Source organism: Triturus cristatus, chromosome 2_1 (assembly GCF_964204655.1).
Source record: "Triturus cristatus chromosome 2_1, aTriCri1.1, whole genome shotgun sequence".
In the NCBI taxonomy this organism is placed as follows: domain Eukaryota; kingdom Metazoa; phylum Chordata; class Amphibia; order Caudata; family Salamandridae; genus Triturus; species Triturus cristatus.
In genome coordinates, this window is record NC_140581.1 from 278,346,890 (window position 1) to 278,364,670 (window position 17,781).

At 44.3% G+C, this 17,781-nt stretch overlaps 1 protein-coding gene across 3 annotated transcripts in view; it reads right to left on the reverse strand.

Annotated features, from left to right (window-relative positions):
* The window catches only part of CPLANE1 (ciliogenesis and planar polarity effector complex subunit 1), a 2,680,747-nt gene that overhangs the window by 2,582,801 nt on the left and 80,165 nt on the right, over positions 1-17,781 (reverse strand). For all 3 annotated transcript variants that reach the window (XM_085631095.1, XM_085631092.1, XM_085631094.1), the window contains exon 2: positions 10,813-10,945. In XM_085631095.1, the coding sequence (XP_085487221.1) occupies positions 10,813-10,893 (81 nt within the window). In that variant the 5' untranslated portion in view covers positions 10,894-10,945. The remainder of the gene's footprint in view (positions 1-10,812; positions 10,946-17,781) is intronic.

Below are 17,781 nucleotides of genomic sequence, written 5' to 3' on the forward strand. Positions count from 1 at the left end.
GTATTTACTCGGATTGTGCCCTTCTGTTGTGCCTCAATTCCTTTTTCCCCCACCTGCTTCCTTTCTGTGCCCAGTTTCTTGCTTGTAATTATTCTGTTTTGCTGACTGTATTCGCTCTGATTGTGCCCTTCTGCTGTGCCTCAATTCCTTTCTTCCCCCTCCTGCTTCCTTTCTGTGCCCCGTTCTGCCCTCCGCTCCCCCCGCCATCCCTCACCCATTCTCCCACCACTGCGTCCCTGCAGCCACGCCCCCCTGTTCGCCCATTCGCCGCCCCGCTCTCGTCTCCCAGCTGCTCCTCCCTCCCACCTCCCCTCTTATGGAGGCCGCACAGCAGCCGTGCACAGCAGGCACGCCGCTGGCGCACCAAAGGCGCGCCTAAGGCAAGCCCATCTGCGCCTGTACCGTGCCCAGCGCCAGAACCCCTGGCCCCCATAAACGCCACGACACCCGATGCCGCTACGATGCCAGCACCCTCCACGCACTCAACATCGAACAATCACACTCCTGCTTCCTGGCCGCCCCGAAGCACACCCAAGGACCTTTCTCCTGCCTGAACTGCAGCTTCACCAACATCCGGCCCACCAAACAACCTACCAAAGAGCCCAACCACCTCAGATGCATCCTTCTCAACACCCGCAAACACGTCGTTGAACTCTGGGACCTACTCTACTCCAACACCCCACATGTCGCCTTCCTGACGGAGACCTGGCTGAACCCCTAGGTCGGCACCCAACATCGCCATAGCCAACCCGGAAGGCTACAAGATTACCCGCAAGGACCCCACCAACGGAGTAGGAAGAGGAATCGCCATCGTCCACAGGAACACTCTCAAAGTATCAACAAACACCGACGACACACTCAGCACCGCCGAACACCTGCACTTCCAGATCCACACCGATCCCAACACCACCCTCAGAGGAACCCTCATCTACGGACCGCCCGGATCCCGGCCACAGTTCGCGACTCCATCGCCGATTTCGTCAGCACACACGCCCTCGCCTCCATGGACTACATCCTCCTCGGAGACCTGAACTTCCACCTCGAGAACGAAGACGACTCCAATTCTTCCACCCTGATCGCCAACCTCACCAACCTCAGACAACTCGTCACTACACCCACCCACTCCGCAGGCCACACGCTCGAGCCCATCTTCTCCGCAAGCCCCCACGTCTCCTTCAACCACACCATCGAACTCCACTGGACCGACCAGCGATGCATCCACTTCACCTTCAGGAAACCAATCACGCACCACCGCACCCAACAGTTGCCTCGCCGCTGCTGGAGCAAAGTCACCGAAGACCAGCTATCCACAAGCCTCACCCGGAGCCCACCCTCAGACCCGACCGACCCAGACGCCGCCGCCCGCAACCTCAGACAGTGGATCGACGACTGCGCCAACACCCTCGCCCTGCTCAAGAAACCCTCCAAGAGTCACACCAGCAAGAAAGTCAGCTGGTTCACTGAAGACCTCCAGGCCTCCAAACAAACCTGCCGAAGGCTACAGAAGAACTGGCTCCGTGAACGAACACCAGGAAGCTACACAGCCCACAAGAACGCCACCCACAGGCACCATCACCTCATTAGATCCACCAAAAGGGCCTCCTTCAAAGAATGCCTAGACAGCAACGCACACAACAGCAAAGAGCTCTTCAACATTGTGAAGGAACTCTCCAACACCAGCACCAACACCAACACCAACGACATCCCACCTTCACAAGACCTGTGCGACTCGCTGGCCACCTTCTTCCACCGCAAGATCGCAGACATCCACGACAGCCTCAACACCGCGACCGCCCCGGCAACCACGAGACCCCCACGACCACCATCCGCACCAACCGTCTGACCTCCTGGACCAACATCAACGATGTTGACACCATCAAGATCATGAACTCCGTCCACTCGGATCCCCGTCAGACCCATGCCCTCACCCCATCTCCAACAAAGCCAGCACCGTCATCGCACCCCATCTCCGAGAAGCCATCAACATCTCCATCGAGACAGCAACCTTCCCGGAGAGCTGGAAGCACGCCGAGATAAACGCCTTACTCAAGAAACCCAAGGCGGACCCCAAGGACCTCAAGAACTTCTGACCCATCTCCGACCCGTTCCCGGCGAAGGTCACAGAGAAGGCAGTCACCAAACAACTGACCAAATTCCTTGAGGAGAACAGCATCCTGGACCCGTCCCAGTCCAGGTTCCGCAGCAACTACAGCACCAAAACTGCCCTCATCGCCGCCACCGACGACATCAGGACCCTGCTAGATAACGGAGAAACCGCGGCCCTCATCCTCCTGGACCTGTCAGCCGCCTTCGACACGGTCTGCCACCGCACACTACGAACACGCCTCCATGACCCCGGGATCCAAGAGAACGCCCTGGACTGGACAACCTCCTTCCTCTCCAGCAGAACACAGAGCGTCCGCCCCCCCCCCCCCCCTTCTGCTCCGAAGCCACCAAAATCATCTGCGGCGTACCCCAGGGCTCATCCCTCAGCCCAACGCTCTTCAACATCTACATGGCACCGCTCGCCCACGTCGCCCGACTGCACAACCTCAACATGATCTCTTACGCCGACGACACCCAGCTGATCCCTCACCAGAGAACCCAACACCGCCAAAACCAACCTCCACGAGGGAATGAAGTCCGTCGCGGACTGGATGAGAAACAGCCGACTGAAGCTGAACTCAGACAAGACTGAGGTCCTCATCCTCGGATCCAACCCCTCGGCCTGGGACGACTCCTGGTGGCCGACCGCACTAGGAACAGCTCCAATGCCCACCGACCACGCACGCAATCTGGGGATCCACCCTCTCCATGACGAAACAGGTCAACGTCGTCTCTTCCTCCTGCTTCAACACCCTCTGCATGCTCCGCAGGATCTACAAGTGGATCCCCACCGAAACAACAAGGACGGTCACCCAAGCCCTTGTCAGCAGCAGACTGGACTACGGAAACGCCCTCTACACAGAGCGCCTCTGCACGCCTGATCCTCGACATCCCTAGCCACAGCCACATCACACCCCACCTGAGAGCCCTACACTGGCTTCCCGTCAACAAGAGGATAACCTTCAAGCTCCTCACCCATGCACACAAAGCACTCCACAACACCGGACCAGCCTACCTCAACAGCCGTCTCAGCTTCTACACCCTCACCCACCAGCTCCGCTGACCACGCCCTCGCCACTGTCCCCTGCAGCCGAAGAGTGACCACCGGCGGCAGATCATTCTCCCACCTCGCCGCCAAGACATGGAACATCCTTCCCATCCACCTACGGCAGACCCAAGACCTACTGACCTTCAGAAAACTCCTCAAGACCTGGCTCTTCAAACAGTAGCAGCATTCCCCCACCCCTTAGCGCCTTGAGACACTCACAGGTAAGTAGTGCACTTTACAAATGCTTGATTGATTGATTGTATCCCTCAACGACAACAAAAGGCTTTCCATCAAGTCTTGCGATAAGGGGGGTGGTATTGTGATTTTTGACACAACGCATTACAATGTAAAAATACAAGAATTTCTGGAGTCACTGAGGCACTATAAGAGAATCATCAATAATCCGGAACCCATTTTGAAATGAAGGATTGCTAACATCGTGGAAAATGCGGTCAAGAGTGGTACCATCTGCAAAAAAGACGCAGAATTTCTCACCCCATAACATACACGAATACCCATCGTCTACGGTGTCCCCAAGACACAAAGATGAGTTGAACCCTCCCCTAAGACCTATCGTTTCCACAATTGGGGCAGCCACCGAACCCCTATCCAAATATGAGGATACTTTCCTTAAGCCCATCATTTACAAACTTGCATCTTACGTGAAAGACACCGGACATTTTATCTCCAGAATAAAGGACCTCCCCTTCATGATCAGAGAGAAGTCCTAGTCACTATGGACCTGGAGGCCCTCTATACAAATATTCCACAAAAAGAAGCGATGAGTGTCATAGGAGAAATCTTAGAAACAGAGGTCGATAGCACCAAATCTACATTTATTTTGGAATGCTTGGACTTGGTCATTCGTGAGAATTGTTTTGAATTCAACAGGGACTTTTTCCAACAGATACAGGGGTTAGGTATGGGGGCTGCGTGTGCCCAGAGTGTTGCCTGCCTGTATATGGGCCACTTTGAATTCCACCATTTGTACAATGAAGTGGCACCGTTTTTTGAAAACGTCCTACATTGGTCAGGGTTTATCGATGATATTTTCTTCATTTGGAGGGGTGACCAGGAAACCCTGGCTGAATTTATACTATGGATAAATGAGTGTGACCCAAACCTCAAATTCACCGCACATACCAGCAATATCAAAGTTGAATTCCTAGATGTATGGGTAGAACATCACAATTCCCATCTCTAGGCGTCATTATACACCAAATCCACAGCCAGGAACACGTTACTAAATTTTAGTAGCTTTCACCCCCAGTGTCAGAAGGAGGGAATTCCATTCAGTCAATTTCTCCGGTTGAAAGTTCATGACTCAAGCAGGAATCCTTAAGCACAAACTCGTTGCAAGAGGATATCCAACAAAATTGATCAAAGACTCTTTGAAGAGAGCGACATACTACGACCGTGAGAGCATGTTTAGACCCAACAACAAAGAACAGCAATATAAACTGGTTTGCTTGACTAAACATTCTAACATCGACAGCAAAGTTCGCCAAATCAACATGCAATGGCATCTACTCAACATTATTGAAAATGAACACAAACTGCCCAGACCTCTCTTTGCATTTAAGAGAAACAAGAACCTACGCAATCTCCTAGTCAGGGCGAAGAGGACCGACAAGGAGAATTTCTGCCAAAAAATCCATCACAGGTGGTGACCCCATTAAAGGTAACTACAAATGTGGTTCATGTCAAGCCCGCCCTAATACCATAGTGGCCGATAACATCAGGATAACCAATAGAACTGTGTTCCTTAAAGACATGACCAACTGCCGCTCTTCCAACATCATTTACCTCTTCCTACGCCCATGTGGTTTGGCATATGTTGGCGAAACTGGCTAGTGTGCAGAAAGAGGATGGGCAAACATAAATCCAACATTTGGATCGCCAAACATTCTGCCCCTTTAGTAAACCACAGGAAGGAAGCTAATCATACAGAGGTTGATCTAAGACAGTTTGTCTTGGAGAAGATAATACCAATACAGGGTAGGGACTCCACCACCCTCCGAGGAAAAGAGAAGTCTTTTGGATTTTCCCACTTCAAACTAGAGATAAGGGGTTGAATGAACAAATTCTATGGGAAAATGCGATACTTGAGTAGTTTCCCCTCCCATTTCCCCCTTCAGCCACCAGTGGCCCAGCATTTGTACTTATGTCTGAACTTACCCAACCGCCCTCTTCTCTTTGGTTCAGTTATTCATTCATTAGTGCCCTTGGTCTCTTATTCCATCCTTCGAGTGTCTTATGGTGTGCTGTAAGAGAGGCCCCTTCTACCTGGGTAGGATTCAGTCCTTTCTTTTTCTCTCATTGGGGTTTACTATTCTACCTTGCCCACTTTGCCATTGGTTTGTTTAGTTTGCTTTTATTATTCTGTATTTCTTCTCTTTTGGCTTAGGATCTCCTCTCCCGCTTTGGATTATGGAACGCTTATGTCCAGCCTTACCACCCCCCCCTCCCCCGACAGGATACCATGTATCCCGGGAGACACATAGCCCCTGTGGGGTGGTGACAACCCACCCCCCTGAGCCCCTGTGGCTTTGATTATCTGGATACCCGCCATATGGTCACCCCTTCAAGATGTCTGCCTTTTTTGTCCATCTCTTTTCTCGATTGATTTTTTGGGCAGGAGCGGTTGTATCTCCCATTATACTTCATGACAGCCAGAAAGGTTCTTATCCCCTGTTTAGCCTCCATCTTCCATGGCCCACTCGTTGTTTGGGACCTGGAGTGGAGGAGAATGCTTCCGATATGACTTCTGTCTGCTTTATTATTCTGGCCTCAATTTTTACCTACGCTATTGGAGTATTGTCCAGATACCGGTCGGTAACTTCTGGGATTGGATGGATTTTCATATGCCAGTCGTTTATTTTTATGACCTTAGGTCTCATATAAACACAGAGACCTCTATAGGGATGGTATATTTCTTTTCCCTTCACTTATTCCATTCTTTTTTGGCTTGTTTAACCATTCGAATATGGCGCCCTCGTGTGAGCGTCGTAGTGACGGGGGTAACCGCATCGTTCCGACAGGCATAGCGCTATTTAGAGCCTGCAGCGTCCACCGGCCTCTGTTCATCGTGGGATGTTATTCTATGGCCTCCCAGTGGCGTTATCCCGGAATTAAGGACGTTCAGAGTGTTCTTCGCCTTCTTCTATTTATTGAGGTAAGAGTGGAGCACTTTCACTTTGGGATTTAATTACGCCTGCACAGCTGGTATATTGCTTGTGTTACACTTCATCATTACTGTTCGGCAATCCGCCGGGGACCATACATGCCTTGCACACCAGGACCCGCGTGTCCAGTCTCTGAGGTGTGTCATTTGCATGCATAGCCAGCTTAACTCTAGTGACCACACGCTTGGCTATGCCTCCCCTATACAAGCACTGTTCTTCATGTCTGCGTGCTGGATATATTTGAATTTGCCCCGCGCGCCTATCATGATAAGGTGCAGGAATGGGAAGTACCATTGATCGCTCCTCTGGAAACAGGTCTTTTTGTCTGTTGTCCCGTTCATGTACTCAGACTATAGGGCTTTATTAGCACTGTTAATTATTTTCTGTCGGGGAAGACCTTAGTGTTCAAGGGGTCTGGTTCCCCTTATTGCCCTTGATTTCCATTCCTCATTAGTATTGGGGTTCTTGGTACTCTATCTCTTGATGGGTCACCCCTGGATTTATCCAGGTAGGTCCCTTTCCCAGTAGTTTTTAGTGTTTGTTTTTCCTTTTTTAGGGTGCATCTCTCAAGGATGTATTTAAATAGAATCATCATTTCCGGCACCCTGGAATACTGGAAGCTTTGGGCCAGAATTTGGTCCCTTTATCCATCTGTCCGGCTGATAGGGGCTATCTTTAGTTGGCTGACCCTCCTTGTTCATTCTCTGGGTTTGTTTGCTATTCTCACCCCTTACGGGTAAGTGGGAATTAGACTGAGAGAGGACACATATACATATATCAGGCCCACTAGTATTGGGCCGCATGGACTTTGGAATGGACTGGCTTGACTTAAATTCCTGTGTTGTCTCTTTTTACCTGCTTTTCTTTATAGGATATCTGTTCATTCGGCCTTTTATCTGTGACGTACTTTGATATATGTGGCGTGTTATTGATCCTGTGTTAAACTCCGGTATAGTCCTGTACTCTCTAGGTGTTTACCCACAGGTTGGTGAAGAGCTGAAAGGGCTAGCTTGCTTATACACATCTTTCATCCTAATTTTTCAGTAAACAGGTGTCGGCACACTGTTTTCTACTTTATTCACATATGGGTTCTTTTGGTACTTTCTCTTGACATCACTATGTTTCATAAACTTATCCAGATTTTATTTCGGATATTCTTTTTATCACTCTTGTGTTGAACCCCCTTTATTATTTTCCCTTCAGTGTCATCTGAATCTATATTGTGGGCATTTCGGTATTATACATGAACAGTTGTTTTTATATTTCCCAGGCGCGCATCTTCTGGTCTCAACTTGTCATTCCATCTTACTGCGCCCTGAAGAAGGTGAGACCCACCATTGGGGTCACACTCCAAATCGCGTGTCAGCGCTGGAGTCCTCTGTTTTCCATGTCTCCCTCTGAGATTTTCTATTTATGACGTCCATTATATTGGGTTAATAAATTGCATTAACCTGTTGTTACATTTAATGAAATTATATTGTGTCGATGGTATTACCATGTTACCATATTGTACATTGTGGTTTTAAACAGTTATCTCCGAGCCTCCGACCTTGTGTGGGGGTAATCAAATGATGGAATTCGGAGACCGGTGGACATGTATGATTTCTGTGTATGTGTGAATGAATGAGTATGCATTGGTTTGAGAGAATGAGTGTAGTGTAGTGTTTATGTCACGCCTGGGGTTTTCGTAAAGTTTTCTAAATGTTTTAATTTGATTGTATATATTATGATTCTTTGTGATTTGATATAATACATTTGATGCAATTTATCTTATAAATATTGTTTGTTTGAAAATGTTGTTCGTTTTTTTACATTGCATTGCTTCTTTGGGTGTATGTGACTTTCCTGTGCTTCTTTGGATGTATGAGACTTTCTTGCGCTTAGTGTATCGGTGACGATTAGCTTTTTCTCAATATTTTTCAGGCAGTGGGGTTTCTTTAATAGTTTTACTTGTCTTTTCCCCTGGTCCCTCTGCCTATGTATTTGCTCAGGGGCTTCCGTCTGTGATTTTTTGCGATGACTCGTTCACAAGCCATCCTAAAACAAGCACTGGAAAGCCAATAGATCTGGTTGAGAGTATTTTCTCTCAAATATGTACAAAAACATAAAAGTAAATGAATGTTCCAGCAGTCTATACACATCAGCCCTAGTACTGAAATGCACTCCTTTTCAAGCAACTGTGGACGTGACCAGGCAAATTTCAAGCAATCACTTTTCCAGAGAACAAACAGATGAATTGAGCTGCCCTACTGCCCCATGATGTATATTGTGGTGAGAGGAAGCAAAATGTTAATACAATGTTAATGCCAGTTAAAAGGCACTGCTGAACGATGAGGGATGACCAAAAACCCCAGTATGCATGCAATTTGGTATTATGATTGTTTTGGAAACATGAGGCTGTTGAAACAGCTAAAGAAGTCTGTAGGTCAGACCGAAATAAGGTATCAACAATATTTTGTGGGGTTTTCTGCTACAGAAACTTAAGTAGGGTTTGAGGAACCATGCTTGCTTCCCATGGAACAGGCAGCCATAAACTTGCAAGTCAAGGCGCAAGCCTTTGCAACGGTCTCTCCACCTGCAACTTTAAAATTACTCCTCTTCAGGAATATAACAAAAATGTGATTACTTCAAGACACCGCCCCTAATTAGGGGCCTCCTTTTCCCTCATCATGCCTTGTACACTCGTCTCACTGTAATTTGTCGACTGTGTAATATCTTTCATCTGTCAACTATCACGTGGCCTCTGGGCTAATAGTTTCCTTCAATTGGCCTGCAATTTTGTGAGAGAATAAGTATGTGTGTTCGTGCACCATAGATTTCCAGCTAACCAGGGACCTATGAAATCCCCCAGTCAATGCAGAGTTCTTCACGGGGATCAATGCTATTTGATAAGATTGTAGTAATTTCTGCATTAATCTAGAGTGCCATGACCATCACTATTAACAACAAGCATTTTCAATGCAATAGGTCTCGCATTATTAAAGTTTGAGCTGTTGGCATTGCTAATAATAATGCAACACCAATAGCAGCTCAAAGATTCAGTAATGTGAGACCTATTGCATTGCAATGGTTTTTTTTGTTTTTGTTTTTTATATAGCACGAACTGGATTGAAAGGTGTGTATTTATGTTGCATTGAGTACAGTGTAATTATGGGTTGTGTTATTATGTGGCACAGAGAGGTATTTTGTAGAGTGTATTTATCTTGCATTAAGTAGAGACTAATTATGTGACGTGCAATTATGTAGTACTGAGTGGTATGTGAAGTGTATTTATGTTGTATTGAATACAGTGTAATTATGTGATGTGTTACCACACAACCACACCCAACCACACACACAACCACGACACACACACCCACAACCACATATACACCCACAACCACACACATACCACCACAACCACACACACCCACAACCACACAACACACACACATACAACCACACACAACCATCCACACACAACCACACACACAAAACCACAACCACACACACAACCACACATACAACCACACACACAAAACCACAACCACACACGCACAACCAACCACACACACACACAACCACACACACAACCACCCAACTACACACACACAACCACACACACAACAACACACACAAGCACACAACCACACACACAACCACACACACAGCCACCCACAACTTAAGGGAATCGTGTAACGGAAAGAGAAAGAACTCTATCCAAAATCCAGTCAGAAAGTATGACTTAGCCTCAACGAGTCTTTGTAGCTAAGCAGATGCAGTCAATCATTTCAGTAAGCCTGACGCGACATTAGAAAAAGAGAAGTATAGTGCAATTATTAGGCACGCATTGTTTACCTTGTAACCGCGTAAATATTTGCCGCGCATTCTCATTTTTTTTTACCTTGTAACCGCCTTCATTCATTTTACCTTGTAACAAAGTAAATATTTGCCGCGCATTTTCATTTACTTTGCCTTGTAACCGCTATTTTACCTTGTCACCGCGTAAAGATTAGCCACGCATTCCTCCCAATTAAGAAACAAACTGCATTGCAGCCGCAAAGCCACAAGTAAAGTGATCGTGAAACCGAAAGCAATCGCTTTTGGAAGCAGAGACACCCGCCAATGGTGCGCGCACGCACGTGCCACAGACAGCCATATGCTTTCAATTATCGCGCCCGTGTTTGGGCACGATATTTGAAACCAGATAGGCTTTAGTGCGCGTAACAGACACCAATAGGCCGTGGGCGGAGCGATGCGCCCGCCTTTGGCCTATTGCGTGCTCGGTCTAAACAATACAGCCACTAAAAGCCCAATAATAGAAGACAAAACAAAAAACACACGCACGAGCGTGTACGATTCCAGGGTCCATTTCTGAACCCCGGACAAAAGGACTCTCGCTGTGCGAGCACTGCTAAGCAATGCAACGCTAGGCGCGAGAAAACAAGCTGGAACACATGAAAAATGGCTTAAGAAACAGGATGAAGATCTTACCTGGCCCAGCCAGCAAAATCGAGAACATGGTTTCTTCCGCTTGATGCTTCTAGAGATTAGGACCTCTAAATTTACTTCCATTTCTAATGACGTTCGGTGCTACATGAGATTCAAAGGCAATTTTTCAATTTGGCTGTAAAAAACATCAAAAGAGCATATGGTGAAATACACGGATATACAAAGCAAAAATTATTGCAACAGAATAAACAGTCTATCTTGTGTCATTGACAAGTGTGAGCACTTCGGCAAATCCTTACTGTAAATTCTCAGGGGAGTTGTGAGAATTTCTTAAGAGTGATGTCCAATGGCACTGTGTTTCTCGTATGTCTTTTCGGATAACACAATGATTACTGAATGAGCAATCTTTTCAGGAACTGTCTATCACACGAAGAGATGTTCAAAGTGTTACAGAAAGAGGAGCGTAATGCAGCATAAAAGCTGATCATGCTTTACATGACACACCAAATCTTGACAATGAAAATGCAAATGGGCTGTTTGCACATGTCTAGAAAAATGACATTGAAATGGAGTAAAAGTTAATGTACAAGCACCGTAAACGTGTGCTTGACTGGGTAGAAGCAGTAGAATTAATCAAATTGTAAATTCAAGAAGTCTAGAATCTGATTACCTGATATTCTTAACAAAAATGGAATGAAACTTAATAATGAAACTTTTCTAGTGACTTCATTAAATAGAGTCATAACAACCTGCACGGCGATGCAATTCATACATGCAATATGTTAGATGATTGAAACTTACAGTATAAGTGCCTAACATTATGAAAATCATGCATTCTTAGAAGCTATTTTCAGGGCTCGAAAAACCATAAAAATGTTACTAGACCTGCAGGTCTAGTAACTTTAATAATCTACTCGACCTAACTGTAATGTATCTGACCCATGAACTGGTCTCAAATGGAGTGATCCTAGGCAAATATTTTGCGTTATGGAGCAGCCTTTTTCTTTGTTATCACTTAAGAGAGCACCTTCAAATATGCAAGTTCACTATTTCTGCTATACAAAAAAAGTTTTATTTACTAGACTAAATGTTTGCTCCGTTTATAGCAAGAATGGAGCCCATATATAGGGTGCACAGGATTCCTGGGTTGCCTCTTAATTCACTAATAGAATTGTCATCTGGGCAGGAGCAGTAATAATTCCCAGTTTGTGTTTAAAAACTTACTTTTCATAAATATATTACCAAAGCATGATGTGGTAGTCCATTGTCATTTATAGATAACATATTTTCCATTAAAACTGCCACAAAACTTTCCCACTAACATGCAGTTAAACAATTTTTGGAATTGGGTTTTTAGCAAAAATATTTAAAATGTGCACATCACCAAGTAAAGTGTTTGAATTTGTTTTGATTCTATACAAATATTTTTCTCACCACAAAATTACAAAAATAAGGTCTTTATAACTAGTGAAATATATTTGAAATGTTTGAACAGTTTACATAGCTATTTCAGTGTTCTCTTAGAAATAAGTCTGACATCTTACAGCCATTCATTTCCCATGCTTTGCACAGTTCAATTGTCACAGTTAACTTTACAAAATCCTCTAATTTAAGTCCCAGAAAGAAAAATAAATGTTATAAGATAAGCTGTCTTTTGACCTCGGTCTCTGAAAGCCAGCAAATGTGACAAGATAAGATTTAATTGGATTTTTATTGCTTTTTCACTTTGTGAGCAATAAAGATGCCTTTAAATCTTGTTATCTTGTCACACTTGCTCTGATTTCTGAAACAGGGGTCAAAAGTCTGTTTCTCTTCTCTAAAGTTAGAGGATTTTCAACTGCCAGAAAGGGTGAGTAGTCCCTAAAAATAGCTCCTCCTGGATACATCTTGCTCCACAATGCAAGTGAGCGAGTAGATTTTTTGAGCCCCAATTTTGTTTTAATGAATTTTAGAAATGGTTTACCTTTTGTTACTTTTTGAAACTGTGGTAGCAGGCCACTATTAGGGTTGAACATTTCTGTGTAATAATCACTGACAACATTACAAAATGCTTAAATATGATATGTCTGATTTGTCTTGTTATGCTTGAACTTAATTAGGAGTTTTGTTTTACTAAATAAGAAATGCTAACTTCAAAATCCGTTTGAGATGTCTTTTCTCCTTAGGCTGCATTAATTCACAGTTTACCTTATCTACAGTGCTTGGTAGAAGTTCCCCCCTTTCTCCGATGCCAGCTCATGAGATCGGATAATCATCCCCAATGAAGTATGTATATATTTTCGTTATGTAAAACAGGCTATGACGAGTTTATGAAATACAGCATGGATGACATCATGTATTTAGTTGCGAGCTCGCATAAGCTAATAGTTTGCAAAGTAACTCCTTTTTACTAGAACAGAGTCAGATGGCTATCATTATAACGAGGTTTTTTAATGAAAGCGGGTGTATGATTGTGTGTGTGTGTTATCTTCTGAGAATGAAAGAACGAGTATATTCTGCACAATGCAAATTGGTCTCTGATAATCTGTTGGTGGAATAATACCCAGCATTTATCCACAGAAAAATATATCACGTTTCATGGCAAAGAAATTGGAATGAATGCAAATGTGTAAACACGTGTGCTGGCCAAATAAAAAGCCAGAATAACCGGTGTACTAAGAACCATTGAAATACAGCAAAAGAAAAATATATCACGATTTTCTTTTTCAGCTAGCAGAAAAATGCAGAGTATGAAGATGTGTTTATATTAACAACTCAAGGGTTGTTTTTCATTCATTTTTTATATTTACAGATAACGAAGAAACGCTATTTCAATCAAGAAAGGTCATTGTACCTTTAAAAATTCCCCAATTTGGGAGGACTTAAAACTAATGAATAGGCATACAACCCTATCCATATTTTGAGTGTAGTAGGGACATATATATTTTTTGGTCCTGATGAGTAAAGCAGTGGGGCCTGCTTACGAAACATGTTGACCCAGTAGGGAGTATCTAATTGGCATACACCCCCTACGCAACCCCAATTTTTAACATTCTCAGCTAGGGAATTTAATAAAGTCTGTTTTTTCCACTAGCTAGAGGATTTTTAATTTTTTGTATATTTCACTCACTAACCCTATCTCACTCACCATCACTTTACACATAGTTTTCTTCCTTCACTTAACAACAGTGCTCCCATATATTTATTGGTCGAAGCACGCCCCGCCCGTAGAGGGACGGGAAGACCCCCATGATGAAGCATGACACTATGGGAATTCATAGTGTGTGAGGGGTATTTTAAAAAAACATCAAGTGCCTTTATCTGACATTACGTGTGGGCACTGCTTTATTTATTTATTCACTATTTAAAATAATAAAATACACAAAAAATATATTTTTATATCACATTGAGTAGAACCACCTTGTTTATTTGAAGTCTGACATAGGAGGAAGGTTCTACCAGAAATCCTCTTCACTCCCTCCCTTTGTTAAATTTTGCATTAATTCATGGCCTTGTGCAATGGGCTTGATATGTTTCTTCAAATGTTGCTTTATTATTATTGTTCATGCTACATTCTTTAAGCGACAAGAGACTTTCTTACAAATGATCTTTGTGAGTGAATGGCAGGAACTGGACCTTCAAACTATATCCTTGGGGAGCAACAAAGTAAATAAGCTCTTTGTCAACTAACCTGTGAGGACTGAATGGATAGTAGTTTTATTGTGATGGGGAACGGAAGAATGATCAGACAGGGAGAATTCCTACAGCCCGACGCCCAAGACATTTTGTCAGGGTTTAAGGGCAACATGTTTTCATGTGTATTTTGTCCTTGAGACAAGTAGGCCCAACCCCCTGCAGCACAATCCCTTTGGCTGACAGTTTGCAGTACAACATTATGGATTAGAGAAGGGCACTGTCTGCAGTTAAGGTAATATCTTTGTCCATATGTTAATGCTGTTCAAACTTGCAGTTATGGTTCATTAATTGAAAGCCTTTATTAGGGTGAGCGCTCTAAGTAAATGTTGTAAGCTCGGACTGCACTACTGACAGTGGTTCCAGTATAAAAATGTGTACACACTTTTTCAAAGTTCAGCAATATGAGGCTAAGTATAATGCTCCCAGAATGCTCTTTGATTCGATGCAAAGATTTGCAGAAGCTTGAAAGCAAGAGTGATGATTCTTTGCTTTCAAAATAAAATGTTCCTAAAAAAATGAAGCGATACCAAAGGGGATGATGGACGGAGCGTTTGAGCAAATCAAACACTCACCCACAGTCAACTGATCTGGGTTTAATCCATCATCATTCTTTAGCTTACTCCACCACCCCAGTTCAGACATGGCCATATGCAAATCAGTCTGACCCTGTGCCTCATGGGAACAGTCCAGCCCGAACTGCCAAGCCATGTCTTCCCTGGACCGGAAACAAGCATCCTGGGACCGGTTTCAGGTTTCCCCTTTGGTATAGCTTTGTACGCCCTAAGTTGGCAGGGTATGCCCAGACGTGGGTCCCTTGCTCACTTTGCCACTGGATTCAAGGTAGCCTGGCAAAAAACTTGAAGTTGTTATCAAGTCTGTTTGTGGCCTAAAATACCGGGATATATACCTACGTGGTGGTCTTAGTGTAGAAGACACTAAGTAAGTTGTCTACTGTGATGTGGTATTTTCGTGAGAAGTCATACACAAAATCTTATGGAAAGGGACCACCTTTTGAGTGCTAGTGGTGAACAATTGGTATAGTTGATCTCAGGTGCACCGGGAATAAATATCAATTAAGGAAGAAATTCCACTGTTTGAGATTTCATTTGAAGTGAATGAGGACATAGGTATAGAACTAAGATTATTTTGAGTGAGAAACATCTTTCCTTTAGTGGAGCAGACACTCATGTTGAAAACACTTGTATATTCTCTTGTTTATTTGCCTAGAAAACACTTCAAAGAAAAGTGCAAAGGTGGGTGAGCTGCTTCAAGGAGCGAGATTGCCGTTACAGTGCGTTGCGCTGTAATTGGTCAGTTGGTGTAAAGCCGCGCTGATATTGGTTGAGTATGTCATAGAAAGTTGCACTGTTATTGGTTGAGATTGCCGAACAAGAAAATTGTAGGAGAATTTTTTTTCCTAATTTTGTGAAAAACATTTGTGAAATACAAAATTGAATAAAAATGAAGTTTGTCAAAGCTTTAAGGAAATTAATACAAGGAGATGTGATTATACCAGTTAGAAGAGGAGAAGTAGTATCACCCAAGGGTACACCAGGTTACATTGCATTGATAGATGAAGGATTACATCCATTTCTTTGGCATAAACATTGGCACAAAATTACAGCGAAAGAAGAGGTTCTACAGTTTCCTCATTATGTGGCATTTAATTTCAGAATCATTGAGAATTTTAGGAGGAGATTATACAAAATGAGACGACATCCTAGACGAATTCAGTTTGAACTTGGGAACACTTCACTGATCAAAAAGAGAAAGAAAAGTATCAGGGAAGATATAGAAGAACCATAGATCAGTATGCAGAAGCTAGATGGGATGCACAACAGAGTTCGGAGAGCAGAAGTTATTCAGGGATCAAAAATGCACCTCTTGATACCTGTTGAAGGAGAGATTAAGGAAAAGAGAAAAGGAAACATTCTGAGAATCATCCACCACCATACAATGAATCTCAGAGTGAGAATATGACTACACTGGTTTCTCGTGTAAGAGGACAAACAGAAATACTAGTTCCACTGAACCCATTTGAATTGAATGCTCCAGATGCTTTAACCGTTCCTGTTACTATTGGTCCTCGGTCACAGGTAAATACTGCACATACTCTGATTATACCTGCAGGAGTAAGTATTGCACGTGGAAATCCATTAGATTTGACAACAAAGTCTTTGCTTCAGACACCAATGGTTCTGATTCGAAAAATATTACTGGTACTAACATATTTCATCGAATAGCCAATGCAATGACCTGGCCAGGTATTTTGTTAACAAGGTTGAGAATATATATCAAAGTCTCCCCCCCGTGGTCAGGTCAGGCAGCAAGGGCGCGCCTGATGCTCCTGGTCCCCAAGGGGCTAATAGTCTGTTATCCTTTCCTTTGCTATATCTTGCAGATTTTGAGACCCTCTGTAAGAAAATTAAATCAGGTTTGCCAATTGACCCAGTGACACCTAATCATTTTCGCCAGTTTTTCTCCATGGTCTCGCCAGTAAGCTTGGAGTTGGTTAATCTCTCCTTGTCCTCAGCTGCGTTACCAGCAGCGTGGAAACATGCGAAAGTCACTCCTCTGCTAAAGAAACCATCTCGGGATCCTGGTGAGCCAGGCAACTATCGCCCTATCTCACAACTTCCTTTTCTGGCAAAGCTGGTGGAATTGCATGTGAGTACTATTCTCACTGAGTTCACCAAGCATAATGCAATTTTTGACCCTTCGCAGAATGGCTTTAGAGCACGTCATGGCACAGAGTTTGCTCTGTTGGCTGTGACGGAGGAAATCCGAGGGATTTTGGATGTGGGTGATTCTGCGGCCTTAATTCTTCTAGACCTAAGCAAGATTTTGCTGAGGCGTCTGCAGGACATCGGAGTGAGGGATTTGGCCTTGGATTGGTGTCGTCTTTCCTGACGGGAAGATCTTTCCAGGTCTGGGTGCCACCATTTCAATCGCAGGAGTTTGCTTTGAAACTGGGGGTGCCTCAGGGCTCTATTTTGAGCCCCCTTCTGTTCAATATTTACATGCAACCTCTTGCACGGGTGGCTATGGGTAGAGGGTTGTCATTGGTGTCGTACACTGACGACATCCAATTGGTAATCGCTTTCTCCAAGAGAAATAATGTTAGTTTGGGAAAGTTTAAGGAGGATCTGGTAGATGTGGCAGGCTGGATGTCAACCAACTGCTTGCAGCTGAATGCCAGTAGGTCCGAGGTGCTGTTATTTGGGAAAGGCCGGGACTTATGGTCCAAGCAGTGTTGGCCAGACAGCCTCAAACCGGCCCCTGTGCCTAAAGATGCAGTTAAGAACCTGGGAGTGTGGATAGACAGTGGGCTCACCT